The sequence below is a fragment of the Cyprinus carpio genome, chromosome A7 (genome assembly GCF_018340385.1).
Source record: "Cyprinus carpio isolate SPL01 chromosome A7, ASM1834038v1, whole genome shotgun sequence".
Classification (NCBI taxonomy): Eukaryota; Metazoa; Chordata; class Actinopteri; order Cypriniformes; family Cyprinidae; genus Cyprinus; species Cyprinus carpio.
This window is the reverse complement of record NC_056578.1, coordinates 8015133-8036967: the sequence shown is the minus strand read 5'-3', so window position 1 is coordinate 8036967 and position 21835 is coordinate 8015133. Positions and strand designations below refer to the sequence as shown.

Genomic DNA, 21835 nt, shown 5'->3' with positions numbered 1-21835 from the left:
CTTTTGCAGATGGAGGATGGGGGAGAAAATGTTCATTTCGGACTACTAAATTGGTCCGAGGTATCCCAGCATTTAGGAAAAGTGTAAGAATCTAGCTGTCCAAGAGTGCACCATTGATCAGCCATGCAGATCATTTTCAGGTCAGAGCTGTCAGCAAAGAGGAAGGTTAAAGAGAGTCAAACTCAGGGACCAGTGCACACAGTACAGTAATTACAGAGGAAGATCTGCCTTTAAAAGCAGGACAAATGCAGGCTAGTAAAAGAAGAAATAAGGTTTAAAGAGGCGAGAAGCAAGAGTGGGCGAAAGAATAAATTTTTTTTCCATTACATTTCACAAACTTTTTCCAATATAACAGGGAAATTTAGTAAGAAGTATTTAAATTAACAGAAACTGCCTAAGGACTCTATGACATGCAAACAGTGTGGTTTAAAAAATGAATGCAGTTTCAATATGAGCAGCAGAAGCTGGAACCTTGAAGGTAAATAAATCATAGATATGAAAGCTTTTGAGTTGAAAGTGTTTTTTTTTTTTTTCAGTGTTATGCATTCCGAATGGATCGAATGGTTCAATGTGAGCATCATAAAATCATTAAGAGGAAAAATATTGTTTTATATGTATATGGCTTCAGGAAAAGCTTGAGCGACAACTTGATGCCCTTAACAACATTTAAAAACAATAATGCCAAACTCATCTAGCTAATCTTTTCATTGTGTCTCCATGTTCTTTTCTAGTAAGAATACAATTGTGTTCAGACTACAATATACTTGCTATAATCATGACAGATTAGTGCAGCTGCATTTTCCTCTAAAACCTTTTTCGACTCGTTTCATCCTCCCAAGCTCTGAGGCTACAACAGCAGCAAAGCTGAATAAAATGAGCACATGTGTGGAATTGCCATAACTCAAAGGCATTTGTTGCATTTCCACTGAAAGCCTCCCAAGTTGCAGCAATTTGTCCCAACTTTTTTTTCATTTTTTTATATTAGTTTGATGTAGGGCTGTCACGATTATTACATTCGGCTGATGATTAATTGTCTAAAAATAGTCACCGTTATTGCAATTAATTGTCTGTTTTAGGGCTTTGGCAAATTTTAAAGTTTATCATGATTAATTGTCTGTTTTTTTTTTTAAGGCTTTCATTATATAATTGCGATTAATTTAAGGGTTCAGTAAATAATTATGATGTTGTCTTTTAATATTTTTTTGAGTTATTATTTTGCAGTGTAAGATTACATAGAGTATTTCAAATTCTAAGAATGAGCCAATACCGATCCAACACAAACCACTACAGAATATCAATACTGTGTTTGTGGAACTAATAGTCATTTTTTTTAAAAAACCTTTGTTAAACACTATCCACTAAAATACTCACTTCCTCATTACAGAGAAAAACCCCATTTGAATAAAAATATATAAGCTATGAAATCAAACTAGCTGACTTTAATTTAGCAGGAAAAATAATACCTTGAAAAAAATCTTTGGTGCACATTATACAATTTAAACATGTTTATTCTGTTAACTATTTGTATTCTTACAAAATACTTTCATGAAAATAAGATGAGAAAAAGAAAGGCTTCTAATAATCTTTCTGTGCGCAAAACTTTGATAATGTGAAACGCTTCAAACAGAGTGGCACAAAGCTCTTATGCACATCTAGGGTGCAGAATGATGTGCTTGAAGCAACATGGGTTGAGCGCACTGCACTCCACACAGTACAAACAAACTGAGAAGATAAATGAGAGAGCAATGACCTCCAGCAAGATGTCATTTTATGTGAATCCCCAGACCTTTATCTACACATCAAGTATTATAATGGGAATATATCATCTTGCAGAGAGAGTTTTACCGTGCTGACTGTCATAACTGAATGTGATGTGCCGTTTGAAAACCGAACCAACAATAACTGACAGCTGCAGCAGAAGGAAGATGAGTTTCTGTAAACTTAAATTTAACAATGTAAATACAATTCTGTCCCTCACATTAAAGCGTTAGTTCACCCAAAAATGAAAATTATGTCATTAATGACTCACCCTCATGTCATTCCAAACCCGTAAGACCTCCGTTCATCTTCGGAACACAGTTTAAGATATTTTAGATTTAGTCTGAGAGCTTTCTGTCACTCCATTGAGAATGTATGTATGGTATACTGTCCACGTCCAGAAAGGTAATAAAAACATCATCAAAGTAGTCCATGTGACATCAGAGGGCCCGTTAGAATTTATTGAAGCATCGAAAATACATTTTGGTCCAAAAATAACAAAAATGACGACTTTATTCACGATTGTCTTCTCTTCCGGGTCTGTTGTGAGTGCGACTGCTGTGACTGTTGACGTACGACGCTTCTGACGTGTTCTCTGGTGAGCCCAATAACAAAGAAAACACGTCAGCAGCGTCGTACGTCAGCGGCGTCACTGCAGTGTTGTGAACACGCTCACAGCAGACCCGGAAGAGAAGAAAATGCTGAATAAATTTGTAATTTTTGGAGCAAAATGTATATTCGATGCTTCAACAAATTGTAACAAACCCTCTGATGTCAAATGGACTACTTTGATGATGTTTTTATTACCTTTCTGGACATGGACAGTATACCGTGCATACATTCTCAATGGAGGGACAGAAAGCTCTCAGACTAAATCTAAAACATCTCAAACTGTGTTCCGAAGATGAACGGAGGTCTTACAGGTTTGGAACGACATGAGGGTGAGTCATTAATGACATAATTTTCATTTTTGGGTGAACTAACCCTTTAAGATATGGAATGGCTTCAGATGACATAGGCTATACAGTGCATGAAAACAACCTCGGTTAGATCAAATCGCGATTAGACGGTTCAGTTATTTAATTATCACGATAGGCCCAGTTTGATGCACCAACAACACTTCACTATTCAGCATCTCGGCCCATTCTGCTGAACTACTACACAGGTACACTGTAAAAACTGTTTTAATTAAATGCATATATTTATTTCTGAGTGAAAATCACATAAATCCCCCAGCATTTTTTTTTTTTAAATCCTTTTATTCTCAATTTTAACACAAGAGCCAACCATAGCCCTGGAACTGCAGGTAACGGGCTGAGTATCCGGATTTGCCATCCAACAGTCCAAGGCAGCTCTGTCTGGTTCATTAAGAGCGGTGTAAATAATTCACACTGAGACGGAGAGAGACACTGGGAGCGCTACGGTGAAACCTGCACTGTCAGGCTGAACTTAATGAACAAAATTGTTATGGGGAACATTTTTTTCCTTTTTTAAAGTTTAATTGAAGGACTTTTTCCCTCAAAAAACAGCTGAAGTTAATTTATTACTTGCATAAACCCCTAAAACCCTGCACACACCTGGACGGTCGTAAGAAGGTGCACAGCATAGACATAAGACTAAAACTGAATGAATATAGGACATTTCACAAGCTATGGCAACGTGTGGGACTTCTATCATTTCTAGACCATTAAAAAAAAAGCTGCAAGATTAATGTTAAGAAGCACACAGTTACAGAATCACCTTACTCTGCTAAAGCTGGAGAAAATGCTCCCAAAAGACCCTAGCCTTCAAATGTTTTGTTGAAAAGGACTAAGAGAGATTTTCCTCCAGACTGTCCGAGAAATTCTGACTATTGCCTTATGAAATGCATTATGCTCCATAAACAGAAAAAGACTTACTGCACAATGGACCAAATATGGGCCAGAAACCCCAGTAGAAGAGGAAGTGGTAAATAACGCATTAAAAAGTCAAATCCTTTGTGCATTATCTTACTTGAGCAAACACCTCGGATATAAAACGGCAAATGTTTGGATGGAGCGAATGGCCTCAAAAAGGTGTCAGGTGCTGATATGGTAATACTTAAAACAGATTAGCATTAAAATGTACTGTGAGCTATGTTCTCAGTTTAATGAGCTTTAATTTATTCAAATGAGTTTGAAGGATTCTGTCTTTGCATTGAATACAAATAGAGCAGTTCAACTTCAGATTATTCAACTTTAAACTCATATCTGTAATGGAGAGTATCAGTTGTTAGTAGATAATTGCCATCGTAAGCATGACTATAACTTCTGCCTAAGCTTCAGATCCCAAACTTGAAATATTAAACTTCATCATGAAACTCTCACTGCACCGTTTTTGATATAAACATTAATGGCAAATCATGCGGCTTGTTGTTGGCGTGCTATTACTCCAAGTGATTGGAATAATGACATTTCCAATTGCATTTCTCCAAAACAAGATGTTTGATGTTCCATCCAACAGCACTGGAGAACTTAAAACAATTTTCAAAAAGGCCATGTTTATATATTTATATTTTACTGGCTTCCTAATGCAGCAGCACGTAGGGTCTGTTGTTTCTGGCATTCATCTAATATTAAAACTAATTCCGCACTCCAATGAATTTTAGATTACTTTGTCAACTCTGAAATACAGTTCAGTATGATTATGATCTTTGCATCACCAAATAAACATGACATTAATGTTCAGCAAACGTTTGCACATCCTGTGGAACCTACAGAGAATGTCCTCACTTACTACTGTTGTGCTAGCAAACGTACTAGAGGCTCAGAGTTAATTTACCCTGCCATATGAGTATTTTCAACACTCGGTACGTCACCGTCAGATCAATTTCAGGGTAGAGCTGTCAGTGTAGTGGAAGGTTAAAGCGAGTCAAACTGAAGGGGCTACTGCACACAGTACAGTAATTACACAGAAAGTGCTGCCATTAAATAGAGTAAACACAGGAGGAAACGGCAGTTAAGGATCAAAATATAATACAATTACAATTCCTGGACAAAGAGTCACATGAGAAAAAAGAAAAGATTCTTCTTGTTATAGGGTTTGGATGTAAACTCTACAGGAGCAGGACTTATCACCCCTGAAGGACCTGTATTTCTTTAATTAGTACCATTTAGGGATGCACGATAAATATCGGCACAATATTAATGCGCATATCATCAATAAAACTGGTTCTGTATTCAGCGGTAAATCTCTACATGTGCATGCTTTAACGTGGAGCAGCATTTACTGCACAGAGCCATTGTTCACTGACCTGCCCAAAACCACGATCATATTTTGCCCATGTTTTGCGCAGCTTGTCAGTAAACAATGGCTCTGTGCAGTAAATGCTGCTCCATGTGAAAGCATGCACATGTCGAGATTTACAGCTGATTATAGAACCGGCTTTACTGACGAGATGCACATTAATATTGTGCCGATATTTATCATGCATCCCTAGTACCATTAATAGGAATAATTAATATTTTCAGTTGTGTTGTTTTTATTTTGGTTCTTTTTAAGGGGTTTTTGTCATTTTTAATAGGTTTATATATATATATAGTTTTTATTTCAGTTTGAGTTATTTTAGTACATCAAGTTAAACTTGGTGAAAATGAGAAATGATACCTTGCCAACTAGCTAAAATAAAATAAGTTGAGGGCGTTTCTCCTTTTAATTTTAGTTTATTTCAAGTGGCCCTGTGAAGGAAAATAAACTGCAAAGTGTGCATCCTAAAAATAAAACACTACTTCTATTCCATGCTAAATTTTGGTTTCAACGTTAGCATTTACAGCAGAAACAGGAACCTAACTAACTAAGAATCAAACTCTATAAATATTTAATTATTGCTACGAAGCAGTATTTGAGCTTCCTTATGGCCGTAAAAAAAATGCTAATGATTTCCTGGAAAGTTATATTGACAAGTTAGCAGCTCAGTAACCCAAGAATAGCCATTAAAAACTGAAGGAAAAAACACTTACAAGCTACAATTCATCAGAAGTAGCTATGGTGTGAGGAATCTATTTTTGAAGTGCTGTTTAACAGCAAATACTAGGAAACTTCCGTAATGTTTTAACAGACAGCAACTCTGCACGTCACACAAACAGCAATTCTCAAAGTGCACAAGAGACTGGACTCACAATCGATTTTAATAGATATTGGAGTTAGGATGCTGCTAACAACGCAACGCAATAAAAACATACAAATACATAGCACACAAAAATAATCAAGCAAAACAAGCCATTCAATAAATGTAATGCTTTGATCAAATTTAGCCGAAATAAGCATGCATAATGCCTTAAAATGCGGCCTGCAGAGCAACCATGTATATTTTACATTCAACCAGCCTCCATTGCTCATTAGACAATATAACCACTGCCAGATGTGCGAACAAATTATCCTGTTCCTACTTCAAAAATAATTACAGACATTTACACTCTCCAGTGTAAACATCCCCGGTTATATATTATTAAAGACAAGGCACTTTGTACAACTGTCTTCAATCTGCCAGAAACACATCTTTCTAATGAGTTTGTTAAAGGATCTTAACCGGTTATAAATCATTAGTCTCTATAAAGGAATTTTGTCTTGGATTGCATCTGGACGACAAAATAAGCTGTTCTGTTTGGACAGGAGAAAGTCCAATAGTTAAGATACCATCCATGGACCAAAATATGAAGTCTGTTGCTGTTCAAACTGATTAACTGATCGGTTCAGCCAATGGAACAATCAAAGGTTTTGTAATGAGATAATACTTATGCTGAAAGATCAGCAAAAGACCCGGAATGACCTTTCAGTATAGAGGCTGTGATCTCACACAAGCCCACTCGGAATCTGCGCCCACAGAATTCTGTGGAAAATTCAGCAGAAACTCTGCTCTGAATTTTTCAGCAGAAAGAACTTCTAACAAGTTCTACACATCCCATGCTTACTAAATACTTTAAGGGTTACTCCACCACAAAAGGAAAATTGTCATTATTCACATACCCTCATGTCGTTCCAAACCCATAAAAGCTTCGATCGTCTTTGGAACAGAATATTCCAAGAAGATATTTTGGATGAAAACCGGGAGGCTTGTGACTGTCCCACAGACTGCCAAGTAAATAACAGTGTCAAGGTCCAGGAAAGTATGAAAAGCATCGTCAGAATAGTTAATCTGCCATCAGTGGTTCAACCGTAACATCATGCAGCGTTGAGAATACTTTTTGTACTGATACAGAAGAGCGTATGCCGCCTGCGTATAGCCCAGATTCGCCAAAATGGGCTCTACTCTGATTTGGAGAGACACAGAGGAGAGGAATTGTTGAATAAAGTCGTTATTTTTGTTTTCTTCGTGTACAAAAAGTATTCTCGTCGACTTCATAACATTACGATTGAATCACTGATGGCAGATGGAGTATTCTGATGATGTCTTTCATACTTTCCTTGACCTTGACACTTTTATTTATTTGGCAGTCTATGGGACAGTCACAAGCCTCCCGGTTTTCATCCAAAATATCTTTCCTAACAAAAACGAACAAATCACTTACTTGTAACGAAATACATGTAATTAATATTAATAAATTAAAAAATTTCAATTTTGGAATGAATAAACCCTTCAACAAAATACAGCTAAATTGATTATGCTTCACATTACCAACAAGCTCCATTTGAAACATTTCATATTTAAATTTTTGTAACAGAATTCCTCAGATTTCCCAAAACCAATGCAGAAAATGTCTAACCTAAGGTCAAACGAGCCTATCACACCAAAATGGAGCCAGACTGTCATCATCGTCCAACCAGCAAATATCTCATTCCTATATCTCTAACAAAGCCCCAGACGCTTTATTTTCACCAGGCTGTCTAAAACTAAATTATTTTATTTACAAATATCATATGTAAATGGACTGCTACAAATTATAATCATTATAACTTCAGGTGACAGACAGGCTGATCGACCAAATTGATTAACCAAATCGCTCATCTTCCCACTTTCCCCAAATTCTACTAACTAGCTTCAACATGTCGATGAATGATTTGCATTTATCATCATTTATTTGTACATGAATTTAGAGTAAATGTCTTGTTAAATGGGCGTTCGCTTCAACAAGATTCTTTACAAATAATTTGCTATCATTAAATTGATTCACATTGGCATTTTATCAGCCCACCCTGCTTTAGATATAGATATCAGCACGAGCCAGAAGAAAAAAAACACATATCAGCCAAACTTGCAAATCTCTTTGCTGTTCAAACAGGTTATTAAAACTTCTAAGACTGACAGTCAGTGATGTGACATGCTCATAAGTGATTATGCAACAACTTCAGTTATGTCATCACTCAGATTAGGTTAGCAAAAAAGTAGGCTGGTTCAAAGATGATTCAAGTATTAAAATCAGCTGGACACTAGATAATAAAGAGCCAATGACAAATCAGCCAATATAGTCGTTTTACTGATGCTGTCATGTTATAGCTGATATGCTGGAGTAATAATGCTGAAAATTCAGCTTTGCATCACAGAAATACATTTTCACAAAAAAAAAAAAATGTTTTCTGTATATGTGGTCAACTAAATGCATCCTTGATGAACAGAAGAGTTTTCTTTAAAAAAAAAAAAAAATCTTACTGATCACAAACTTTTGCACAACAGTGTGTGTGTATGTGTGTGTGTATACATAATAGGCTATAAATATTAGTAATAGCATCAACTGATTACCAGTTTATCTCTGGTGTTTCATTACATAGGATGAGCAATACACAGCAGATTAGAAAATCTGGAACTTCGGGGGGTCGATAAATTACATGCATTCATTCATTTCATGCATTCCATCCGTGCAAAAACATCACACCATCACAGAACAATTGGGACTCGCGCTCAAACACAGAAGCACCTGCTCAGAAACACTCACTTGTTCCTCAGCACCTGCCAGGCCGCTTCGATATCAGCGTATAGGTTCTTCTCGGACGGTTTCCCGGTACTGACCCCGTAACCCGAGTAATCATAGGAGAACACGTTACAGTTGATCCTGGAGCCGAGGCCGATGTAGAAGCTGCACATCTGGCCCAGATCCACGGCGTTCCCGTGAGAGAACAGCAGCGTGTAGCGGCTAGCGGGCGCGCAGCGGACGAACATGCAGCCGACCCGGTTCCCGCGGCTGGTTCGGGTCACCAGCACCTCCACGGCGTCGAGCTCGCGCTGCGAGTACTGCCAGTCGGCGCGCTCGGTGAGATGCAGGCTGGTCGCGCCGCTCGCGTCCGTGTGGATGGAGTACGTGGGCTCGGGCGGCAGGAACGCCAGTTTGGCCGCGATGCGACTCGGACACGGCGGGCAGCAGAAGAGCCAGCACAGCTCGCCGAGGGAGAAGCTGTTCATTCTCGGGCCTTGCTCGGGCATGGAGAGCGGTGGATACCGGGTGAGAATCGGGGATGTGACGAGTAACGTTAGCGAGAGAATTCACGAACGGCGTCGAGGATGCTAAAGCCGTGCTAATTGGTTTCGGTTTGGTAGCGGTTTAACGGTTCGGTCACTAACACTTGGTTTTTGACATTTTAAAAAATATTTACGTTCCAATCCAGCGCTCTTCCGTCTCGATCATGGGTTGAAAATGTCTAAAAATCTATCATTTACGCTACACAATCAACATCAAGCTAGCCGTTCACATTCAATGTAAGCTGCCATTGCTCCTGCTAGGAATGCCCAAATATGGGATTTTTCCGGACGTGGCGGATATCCGGCTCCTGCTGGCGATGGCGACGTCACGAGTCTTTTCCTTGGATGAGCTGCAGGATGGAGCTTCTTTAAAAGTCATCAAAACTGTGAAGCAAATAAAAAAAAAAGGCAAATATGTTTGTTCACAATATTAAACTGTTAAAATATTCCAGTTTCTTCTTTGTGTATTCCAGCGCTGCACACTCTGGATATTCACTCAATCAACTTTATTATGTGCACGCTTAATAAATGCTTTTCTACGGTATTCAAGTTCACATCATGTATGCTGCAAACTAATTTCATGCATTCAAGCAGAAGCCTTTAGATCAAAGGGTTTTTAAGATCAGAAGAAACAGGGGTTGAACAATATAACTAGATTAAATTAGCTACATTTTAATACTCGTAATCAGTCTAGTTACTTTTTATTGATTGGCCTACATGATTGCATGTTATTCACAGATAGCAATTAATTATTCATAATGTATTGATTCTCCCTAAATCCTCTTTTTCATCTTTTAAATGTTTCTTTCTAAAATAGCCTATACTGCTTATATACACTCAGAAAGTCTTCCAGTTTTGTGGGCATCCACACAGAGATCAGTCACTAGTCAGGTGACTATAATTACACAGGAACCTGAGGGGCCACACAGCATTTCACCATTGGATTACAGAAATCATTTCAATATTAAGAAGTGTTTTCTCAACATTTCAACATTGCATCGGCTACTGATGAAAAACATACATGTTTATTTGAATTATCACTCAGTGGGTTATTTAACTAAGTATTACTGTCTTGGAAAGACTTTTGTCTTTCAAACACATTAAAATGCACAAATTCATGTTATTTCTTATTAACATTTAACATGCAGGGATTCAAAACCTCTTTCACCCAATATATTTACTTGAACTATACCCCTGAGATTTAAGGTAACAAGTTCATAATTAAGTAACACATTTACATGTTCACAGTTCTCTGACGTTGATTAAGCCTAAACATGACATGCAGGTAAACAAATTAAATATTTCATTTTTTTAGTAAGTGTTTTATTTTGATTCATGCTATTTTAAAATGATTTATTTTAATTTTACATTTTTATGATTTAATTAATTATTAGCTTTTCATTTAACTCACAAACTCCAGTTTGGTAAAATTTGACGTACTGTAATGTTTAATGCACTTTATGTTGTTTTTTCTTTGCATTGTTATATCCCTGTGGTACAAGATTATCCCATTTAAATCAATGTGATAAATGAGTTAGGTCAAAAGTAATCAAAAAGTAGTCTGATTATATTCCCAAAAATATGTGTAATGTAATCGATTACATTACTGACTACAATTTTTTGTCATTTTGAATCAGTAACAAGTCACAATTTTTAAGTAATATACCCAGCTCTGAATATGGACACCTGATAGGCAGCATTTCTTTATTACCACCTTTAGCTTCCAGCTTCTTAGATTCATTCAGTACAACATTTGAATAGTCTTCAGCTGAATGTTGATTTAGAGAAGGTGGAGGAGAAAATCATGCTTCTCAGTCTACTCCCCAAAACTGCCCACAATGGTTTGACAATAATGAAGTCGGGTGATTGTCAGGTGATTTATCTGGACACGGCATTTCATCTTTGTGCTCCAAATGTCCAAGTATTATGAGCATGATACCGTCTTTTTTTTTTTGCTTTTTAGCACTGGTGTCTGTGATTAAAGTTTTCACAGTTACAGCTCTTTCACGGATGTTGACTTTGGTTTGTTTGGACACAATTCTTTTTAGTGTTCCCTGTCATTCACTTTCTATTTTCGTTCAGTATTCTTCTTTGCAGATAAAGTTTTGCCATGTTTTTTTGCACACAGTCATAATTGGAAAGACAGATGTTCTTAAAACACTAAAAAATTGGGCTGTTAAGGTTACAGATGCTGCTGCTAAACAGATTTTCATGATTTGCCCTTTTTGGAAGTCTGACATGTCATCCATTTCACGGAGTGCTTGTACTAAACACTGCTGAACATAACTTATACCACACTGATATTCAACCTAGACAATATAGACAGTGAAGAGATAGATAAAAGATAATCGCCACATTTGTTTTTTCACCTTAACGACTACCGACCCGTTGCACTCACACCCATCATCATGAAGTGCTCTGAGAGGCTTGTCCTGAAGCACATCAAGAACCTGCTGCCCCCCCACACTGGACCACTACAGTTTGCGTACTGCCCAAAATGCTCAGCAGATGATGCCATCACAACCACCCTACATCTAGCTCTCACTCATAAAAAAGACACATACGTCAGAATGCTGTGATTGGCCAGCTATCTGGTGCGTTGTGATTGGCCGAATGCCTCAAGCGTGAGACGGAAATGTTATGCCTCTTAACATATTGTGATGCCTTGTCCGGCCGGAGCGACAAGATAAAAACATAAAACCCATTATAAACGTGATATAAACATGATTTCTAGTCGTGTTTTCTTTTGGAAGGCAAAAACAAAGTAGTTTAGATTTCTCAATGGAACAATGTCACACTCCGTGGCCTTGAGTGAGCAGAGGCTGGAGGCCTAGAGTGAGCCACCGTCTAGAGTGAACCACAGTCAGCTTGAGTGAGCAGAGACAGGCGGCTTGAGAACGCTGCGGCAGGTGGATTCTACGAAGGAGCATACCTTGGTCTTGCAGCAAACACATGTGACAACCCCGGACTTGACGCCGCTTCGTCCACGGTGAAAGCTCATTCTGCGATCCACGGTGCAAAGTTGATGTATTTCCTCAGCGACCAGCACGGATCAGCTCCAGACATGACGAAGTGGATATTGTCCTCTTTTGGAAGGCCAAACAAAGTAGTTTCTCTTTCACAGTGAAACACACAGTGTCTATACGACATTTGCGGTGGCAGCAACAACAATACTACAACGAGAATAAAAGGTACGCCTTCTTTCTTTGCGTGAACATCTGTGCGGCGTTATTCAAATCTTCCCACATACTGACGTAGAGATGTGGTGGCGTGTTAGAATGAGCCGTTTCAGGGGGGCGTGGACGAGTGTTAACTTTTATAAAGAATATCTCTTTGGATTTGAGACTTTGACACTCCAAAGAGAAAGGAAAATTTGAAATCGCATCATATGACCCCTTTAATACAATCATTCCTCAGACCCTGATTGAAAAGCTGAGCCTGCTGGGACTGAACCACTCCCTCTGTAACTGGATCCTGGACTTCCTGTCAGAGAGACCTCAGACAGTCCGGATCGGAAACAGCTTCTCCAGCACCACCACACTGAGCACTGGAGCTCCCCAAGGCTGTGTCCTTACTCCATTGCTGTACACGACCCACGACTGTGCAGCAATGCACAGCTCGAACCACATCATCAAGTTTGCTGATGACACTACCGTGGTGGGTCTTATAAGCAAAGGTGATGAATCAGCGTACAGAGAGGAGGTGCATCGGCTAGCGGACTGGTGTAAAGTTAACAACCTGTCCCTGAATGTGGACAAAACTAAAGAGATGGTTGTTGACTTTAGGAGATCACATACCAACCACTCTCCACTGAACATCGACGGCTCCTCTGTGGAGATCATAAAGAGCACCAAATTTCTTGGTGTTCATCTGACGGAGAACCTCACCTGGTCTCTCAACACCAGCTCCATAGGAAAGAAAGCTCAGCAGCGTCTTTACTTTTTACGCAGACTGAAGAAAGCACATCTCCCACCCCCCATCCTCACCACATTTTACAGCGGGACTGTAGAGAGCATTCTGAGCACCTGCATCACTACCTGGTTTGGGAATTGCACCATCACAGATCTCAAGACCCTGCAGCGGATTGTGAGGACAGCTGAAAAGATCATCGGAGTCTCTCTCCCCTCTATCACAGACATTTACACCACACGCTGCATTCGGAAAGCCATCATGATTACTAGCGACCCCACACACCCCTCACACCAGCTCTTCACCCTCCTGCCATCCGGAAGAAGGTACAGAAGCATTCGGGCCCTCACGGTCAGATTGCAGGACAGTTTCTTCCCTCGAGTCATCAGACTCCTCAACTCCATGTGAACAGACCTGACAACTACACTCACACATATACACCCCTACTATAAATACCTGAATCACAAACACTTGAAAGAAACCCAACTTGCATACTTTGCACGTCCGCACTTTTGCATAAATCTACCTCACTATTTTTCCTTGTCTATTAATATTGTGACCTGTTCTATGTATATATATATATATATGTATATATATATATATATATATACATATATATATATATATATATACATATATATATATATATATATATATATATATATATATATATATATATATATATATATATATATATATATATATATATATGAGTAATGTCCCAGGCTGTTGCACTGTTTCATTCAGGCATGCACACACACACTTTATGTAGTCTGTACTTTGTTTTATGTTCAACTTTTTTTATTTTTACTTTCTTCTTCTACTTCCAGTTTTAGTATTATGTTAAATTATTTAAGATGTTTTAATTATGTGTAGTCTTTTGCACAGTAAAATTTGAGTTTTGTAGTTAATGTTGTCTTGTGTAGCACCATGGTCCTGGAGAAACGCTGTTTCGTTTCACTGTGTACAAGCTGTATAGAGCTGAAATGATAATAGAACCTCTCTGACTCTCTCTCTCTCTCTGACTCTCTGATATTAACCCCTATAGGTTAATAACCATAGGTGGTCACATTATTTTGCCTAACCACTATATTAATTGACAACATGCCCCAGTGAAACTAAACACGTTTTGTGACAACGTGTCCCAGTGAAACTCAACACAAGGTTTTGTGACAACATCCCAGATTGAAAATCAACACAAGGTTTTGTGACAACGTGCCCCAGTGAAACTCAACACAAGGTTTTGTGACAACATACCCCAGTTAAACTCAACAAAACAATTCATAATACACACACACACACACAATTTGTTCATATTTATAATGAAACCACAGGTCTGTTGTTTTCCATAAATAATGAAAGTTATGCACAGAAAAAAATGGGTGCACCTTATCTTCTCAAAAATATAAAACGCAGATGGAGCCAGAGCAATCAGCACCCAGTGCATTTCCCATGCATTCACACTTCTTCTGAGCAGGTCCCACAGTGCATTTCTACATCCATCGAGCACATTATTACTATCTAGGAAATGTGCTTCATCCTCTAGGGTATGATAAATCCATTCCACCCTGGAATCCATATGCTTTTTACTGATTAGGTGAGAATATGAGGAATGTTAAGCCAGCCTCTCTCTCTCTTTCTCTCCCCCATTCCATTCAGGACATTCCCAAGAGTAATATTCTGATGTTTATGAGCCTAAAATGTCTTCAAAGTGTCGTAGTTATACATTTCTGTCACATTATGACGGATTTTCCCACTGAAATCTGATTAATTAAAAACTGCAAGTTTACAAATATCACAGGAAATGTGAAACACTCAGAACATAGTTACATGCTGAAACATCTGGGTTTGGTGTCCTGTTTCCTTAATTGTTATGTAAAATCAGCTAAATGTTTATTTCAAATATGTGAGAATATTATTAGCACTGGGACTTCATTTCAGTAACCACAATAGCATACATTCAGACAAGAGTGAATGCTAACACTATTTACTATTAACTAGTTGCTTATTAGCATGCATATTACTAGCATATTGGCTGTTTAGTAGTTCTTATAAAGCACATATAAATGCCTTATTCTGCATGACCGTATTCTAGATCCATTAAGCACAGTAATTTAACTGCTTTAAACCTGTTAGTGGATTATTTAAAATTATTTCATTAAAACAATAGTTCACTCAAAAATGAAAATTTGCTGTAATATATATACTCACCATCAGGCCATCCAAGATGTAGATGAGTTTGTTTCTTCATCAGAACAGATTTGGAGAAATGTAGCATTGCATCACTTGCTCACCAATGGATCCTCTAAAGTGAATGGGTGCCGTCAGAATGAGAGTCCAAACAGCTAATAAAAAACCTCACAAGAATCCACAAGTAATACTCAACACTGCAGTCTACTGTATGTCTTGTGAAGTGTAAAGCTGCACGTTTGTAAGAAACAAATCCTTGATTAAGGTGTTAACTGATGGACTGGAGTGGTGTGGATTAGTTGTGAATTATTGTGTTGTTTTTATCAGCTGTTTGGACTCTCTTTCTGACGGCACCCATTCACTTTAGAGGATCCACTGGTGAAGAAGTGATGCAATGCTAAATTTCTCTAAATCTGTTCTCATCTACTGTACATCTGTACATCTTGGATGGCCTGACCGTGAGTGTATTTTCAGGAAATGTACTTTTTTGGGGGTGAACTTTTTCTTCAATAGAATCAGAATGGTTTGAAATCCTATCAAATGCATGATCTGTTTTCTCACGGTACATTGAAAAAATTGGCCTGTTATTTGGCATGCCATCACAGAATACACAATGTGCATTCAGCAGCTGTACTCTCTGAACTTTGTAATATATTTCAAAAGCATGCAAAGCAATGCTTAAATAGCTGTGATACCAGACATTTCTATAAGTCCTTCAAAACACATAGTTGATAAAACACCAAAGTCTGCTCACTTTTCAGCTGTTGGTTGTGAAATGGAGTTTTGTGTCTGCAGGGCTTGACATGTGTCTAAATGAAAGAGCAGTGCAGCTTGATTCTGGGCATTGACTCCTCTGATCTCAGGAGACCTGAGCACATCACACTCAGGTTTTGAATCAATATTATCAGGATCATGTGAACCTCACAGGATTGGGTTTTAATGCCCCAGACAGCAGCGTTGTGAGAGCTGGAAGGCTGCAGACCAAAAACAGGCAAAACTATATTACACTTCAGTCATAACATGCATTTTCCTGCAACAATCACTTCAGGTAATTTCATTCACTGCCACACTCAAGTATCTCATTATATGAAAATTGGGTCCATAATGTTGGAAAATAGGGAACATGAAAAAATATAACCACTCGGATCCTGAAAAAAAAAAAAAAAAAAAAAAAAAGAAAGAATGAGAATAATATTGATGTAAAAACCGATTATGTTTTGATTTAATTTAACATTGTTTATATGGATATGGCCCGATTGGGAGTATATTTTTCAGCAAATAAATACATAAATAATATATATAAATAAGTAGAATGTATGTAAACATAAGCCTAATCAATGCATAAGATTATTTGTTATGCTAATTATTGCAAAGCAATCTCATTCTCATTACAGTAATGTGGAAAAAAGGCTATATTATTTACACACACACACACACACACACACACACACACACACACACACACACACACACACACACACACACACATATGAAATTAACCATAATGAAAGCATTATTAAAGATTATTTTCTCCTTTTTCTATTTGATTCAATAATCATCTTCTTACAATACAAACAATCCTAAAAATCTGCATAATTTTCTTTACACAAAAGAAAATGTTTGTGAGATTCACTCAAATGAATGTTGTCTTTCTATGATGCATTGTCTGCAGCTGGATTTATACATAAAAATCATCATGAGATGTTACGGTTGTGGGTTTAAGATAAGCAAAGTAACGTTGTTTAATAAATGGACCGTGAAAGAAATTTTTAAATAAATGTTACACAATGAATATAAAAACAAATAAATATAAAAACAAACCCACTGCTGCAGCTCTCAAATGACGTTTATGAAACACTGTTGGTGTTTGGCATCGGTGACGTCAAACCTTGTGCAACGTATTTAAATTCAACTTCGATTTATGAGCTTTACTAGACATGAGTAGATAATGATAGAACTTTTCCGGTAAACTGTCATTGTTTGCCCCAAGTCATAACGTCAGCATACAAGGGATAATGCAGACAATGGTGTTTTAATCAGGAGCTAATGACACACCAATGCACAGGAGAAGAATAATATTTAGGGGAAATAAACACAGTGATGTCACAGGACTGTTTTTCCTGTTACTTTCCCACCATGCATCACCCCCTTGCCTCATTGCTCCTGCCTGGGCATTCCCACAGTATCCCAGCAGGATCTGAAGTTTTGGCTCCAAACTATACAACAATATCCGGATCACTCATCGCAGTACATTGGGAAATGTTTTCTGTGATCACTATACGACCTCCCTCGTACACTAATAGAAGGAGACAGTGGTGCAGTTCTCCAGATGGTGCCATAAAAAGCTTTACTCAAATGGACAGCAACTGACTGGAAGCTTATGTTAGCAGCTTCTGGAATGCTCTGGATTTTGTTTTCTGTACAGCTGGTTTTTACCAGGTTAGCTTGGCTAGAGAGCTGGCCAATCACGTCATGCCCCACACTGATACGATGGGTCTGGAAACATGACTTCTAGCATCAGATATGGTCATGGAAGAACCATTAGATGGCTTTGGAATGCCGTCTGAACACAATAACAATATTTATATAAAAAGTGAAAAATCCCTCACCCAGGATTGGGTTGTTAGCTTTGAAAGCATCATGGGCTGCGGTTTGGGGGAATTGAAAGCAGAAATGTGATTTGGTGTGATCATTTTTAGGGTTCGCATACACTTACAGTCACGGGGATGGTGGGGAAAGTAACAATATTTGTAGATTTCAGCAACTGCGTAAACTAAGATTCATAAGTCAGGCAAGAAGTAGGGTGTTGTTTCCAAAAATGACTTTAGACTACAGTAACACATCATATTTGTAATGAAAAACGAATCATGAATCATGTAAACGCCTGAATTCATTTTTGCAATTGAAGAAAGAAATAAAAAAATTAGGTAAAATTACCTTGTTCAGTGCCGTAATGCGTATGTTTACTTTTTTTTTGTCCTATGATCAGTGGATGAGACTGAAGTGGTGATAATATTTACCAAATATATGCTAAAAAGCTCATCTGACATATTATAGTCTACGTCAGCTTTCTTTAAAGGGTTACTCCATCCCAAAATGAAAATTTTGTCATGAATCACTTACCCCCATGTCGTTCCAACTCGTAAAAGCTTTGTTCGTCTTCGGAACACAATTTAAGATATTTTGGATGAAAACAGGGAGGGTTGTGACTGTCCCATAGACTGCCAAATAAATAACAGTATCAAGGTCCAGGAAAGGTATGAAAGACATCGTTAGAATAGTCCATCTGTCATCAGTGGTTCAACCGTAACGTTATATAGCGACGAGAATACTTTTAAAGACCTTGACACTTATTTATTTGGCAGTCTGTGGGACAGTCACAAGCCTCCCTGTTTTCCTCCAAAATACACCAAAATTTCTTCAAAATACAAACAAACACAAAATTGATATGAAAACAAAATAATTCAAATAAATAATAACAAAATTTTCATTTTGGGATGGAGTATCCCTTTAAGACATGCCATCATGGCAAAATGATGATTACACTCACGTAGCTCCAGTGACATTATCGTTTTCTTCATTTCTGAATCTGAACGCTGCGGCTGAAAACTGCGCATCTGCACATGTGCATTTTGTTCAGACTTCAAATCCATGTGATGTTAAGTGCATGCAAACTTATGTGTGAATCAGATTTCTATGTTTAGGGTTCATAAAAGGGCGCTATTTTGGTTTGAACATCATGTTCTTAATGAAGGCCAGGTTTTTCCATCACTCAGCATTAGAACCCATTTTACACAGCTCTCGATTCTGACTTGTACTTGCTCTTATGAAAATATACCATAGTTCTTAACTGTAGCATTTGTTATAATAAGGCTAGCATATAAATCATTGCCAGGCCAATAATGACTATTTATTATTATTATTATTATTATTAATCTATAGCATTTGTTATGAGAAACAATACAACATGCCACAGTTGTAATATAAATCTTTAGAGAAAAACCTATTCCCTTAAAGGGATAGTTCACCCAAAAATGAAAATTATGTCATTAATGACTCACCCTCATGTCGTTCCAAACCCGTGAGACCTCCGTTCATCTTCGGAACACAGTTTAAGATATTTTAGATTTAGTCCGAGAGCTTTCTGTCCCTCCATTGAGAATGTATGTACGGTATACTGTCCACGTCCAGAAAGGTAATAAAAACATCTTCAAAGTAGTCCATGTTACATCAGAGGGTCCGTTAGAATTTTCTGAAGCATCGAAAATACATTTTGGTACAAAAATATCAAAAACTACGACTTTATTCAGCATTGACTTCTCTCCCGGGTCTGTTATGAGCGCGTTCACAACACTGCAATTTAGTGATATCCGGTTCGCGAACGAATCACTCGATGTAACCGGATCTTCTTGAACCAGTTCACCAAATCGAACTGAATCGTTTGAAACGGTTCGCGTCAACAATAAGCATCAATCCTCAAATGACTTAAGCTGTTAACTTTTTTAACATGGCTGACACTCCCTCTGAGTTCAAATAAACCAATATCCCGGAGTAATTCATTTACTCAAACAGTACACTGACTGAACTGCTGTGAAGAGAGAAGTGAAGATGAACACGAGCCGAGCCAGATAACGATTGCATCGGTTGCATCGGTTTTCGGATCACCGGTAGTGATGGGAAGTTCTGTTCTTTTCCACGAACCGGTTCTTTCGGACAGTTTGATTCAATAAACCGGTTGCCGAAAACGGTTCACCAGTTCTTTTGCGTTCGACGTAATGACTTCATTGGCGATGATTGCCCTTGATTCAAGCCTTAGGTTTACCCGCGCTCATAACATTAGCACAGAATCGGTTCAGATTCAATCACCAAAAGAACCAACTCGGTTCAGACACGCTGTGTGTCAGTCTGCTTCACGCTGAATCACGCATGCGCAGTATCATCAGCTCCTCGGTTCTCGAACCGGACGCTTCCGACAGAAACGGTTCTTGACTCGAGAACGAGTCAATGTTTCGTTCGTTATCTGGCTCGGCTCGTGTTCATCTTCACTTCTCTCTTCACAGCTGTTCAGTCAGTGTACTGTTTGAGTAAATGAATAACTCCGGGATATTGGTTTAATTGAACTCAGAGGGAGTGTCAGCCATGTTAAAAAAAGTTAACAGCTTAAGTCATTTGTGGATTAATGCATATTGTTGACGCGAACCGTTTCAAACGATTCAGTTCGATTTGGTGAACTGGTTCAAGAATATCCGGTTACATCGAGTGATTCGTTCGCGAACCGGATATCACTAAACTGCAGTGTTGAGAACGCGCTCATAACAGACCCGGGAGAGAAGTCAATGCTGAATAAAGTCGTAGTTTTTTGATATTTTTGGACCAAAATGTATTTTCGATGCTTCAAAAAATTCTAACGGACCCTCTGATGTCACATGGACTACTTTGAAGATGTTTTTTATTACCTTTCTGGACGTGGACAGTATACCGTACATACATTCTCAATGGAGGGACAGAAAGCTCTCGGACTAAATCTAAAATATCTTATACTGTGTTCCGAAGATGAACGGAGGTCTTACGGGTTTGGAACGACATGAGGGTGAGTCATTAATGACATAATTTTCATTTTTGGGTGAACTATCCCTTTAACAGATTATCTAGCTACATGTTAGACAAAATTTACCACAATAAATAAGCCTACAATAAAAAAATTGTACTTGCATCACGAAAATTAGTGCATGTAGACATGTTTTCAATAGTTAGCCTACATTAGATTATGGTGACCAGATTTCTAAAACCAGGGAAATTTCCTAGTTCTATGGTTAAAATGTCATTGAAATCTCACTTGCTATTATCTATATGTGTTTTATTTTTAATTGTTTTGAAATGGATTCAGATAAAAGACCACAAAACAACCTATCAAATTATTTTTGAACTTATTTACAGATTCAAACACCGTAAGTGACGCATAGAAAAGCCTGACAGTATCTGCATAATAATACCTTGAGCTCTTTTTTAAAGTTTCTTTTACAATCACATAAACCAACGAACGTGGGCAGAAAAAGAAAGCACCAAAATCATAGAAAAGAAGACAAATTACAAATATGTCAAAACTTCAATTTTCTTGTCTCCCGTTCAGAGAAAAAAGGGAATGGATTTATTGTTTGTTACACCATCACACAGCATTCAAAGTAAAGAAACATTTTCAGGGGGCAGCTGCCCTCTCTTTGAATAGTTTGAAGGCGGAGGAGGTTGTCAAAATATCTTCATTGACGTGTCCATCACAGCTTTGCCTCAGGTCCTCAGAGTAATTGATGTCTTCTTAAGAGTTTTAGCTGTAAACATTGTGGAGAAACCTCAAGGAAGTTTCGCCCAAGGGAGCTTCTCATAGCTAATGATCACCAATGCCACAGTTTCACTTTGGAAGGTAAAGAATGTCAACCTACATTCAAGAGGAACCAGAAACCATCTCACATTACACGCGTGGAGATTACACGTAAGTTAATTGAGGTCCTGGGGAGATTCTGGGAATCTTATCGGAACCAAGATTGAGCTTGTTCCCCTCTAATGAAGTTGGGA

At 38.0% G+C, this 21835-nt stretch overlaps 1 protein-coding gene across 1 annotated transcript in view; it reads right to left on the bottom strand.

The window, feature by feature from the left end:
• Positions 1-9587, bottom strand: part of LOC109056636 (alpha/beta hydrolase domain-containing protein 17C) — a 38559-nt gene extending 28972 nt beyond the window's left edge. Inside the window, exon 1 of the mRNA XM_019073830.2 lies at positions 8646-9587. Within this exon, the coding sequence (XP_018929375.1) occupies positions 8646-9130 (485 nt within the window). The 5' untranslated portion in view covers positions 9131-9587. The remainder of the gene's footprint in view (positions 1-8645) is intronic.
• Between the last annotated feature and the right edge of the window lie 12248 nt (positions 9588-21835).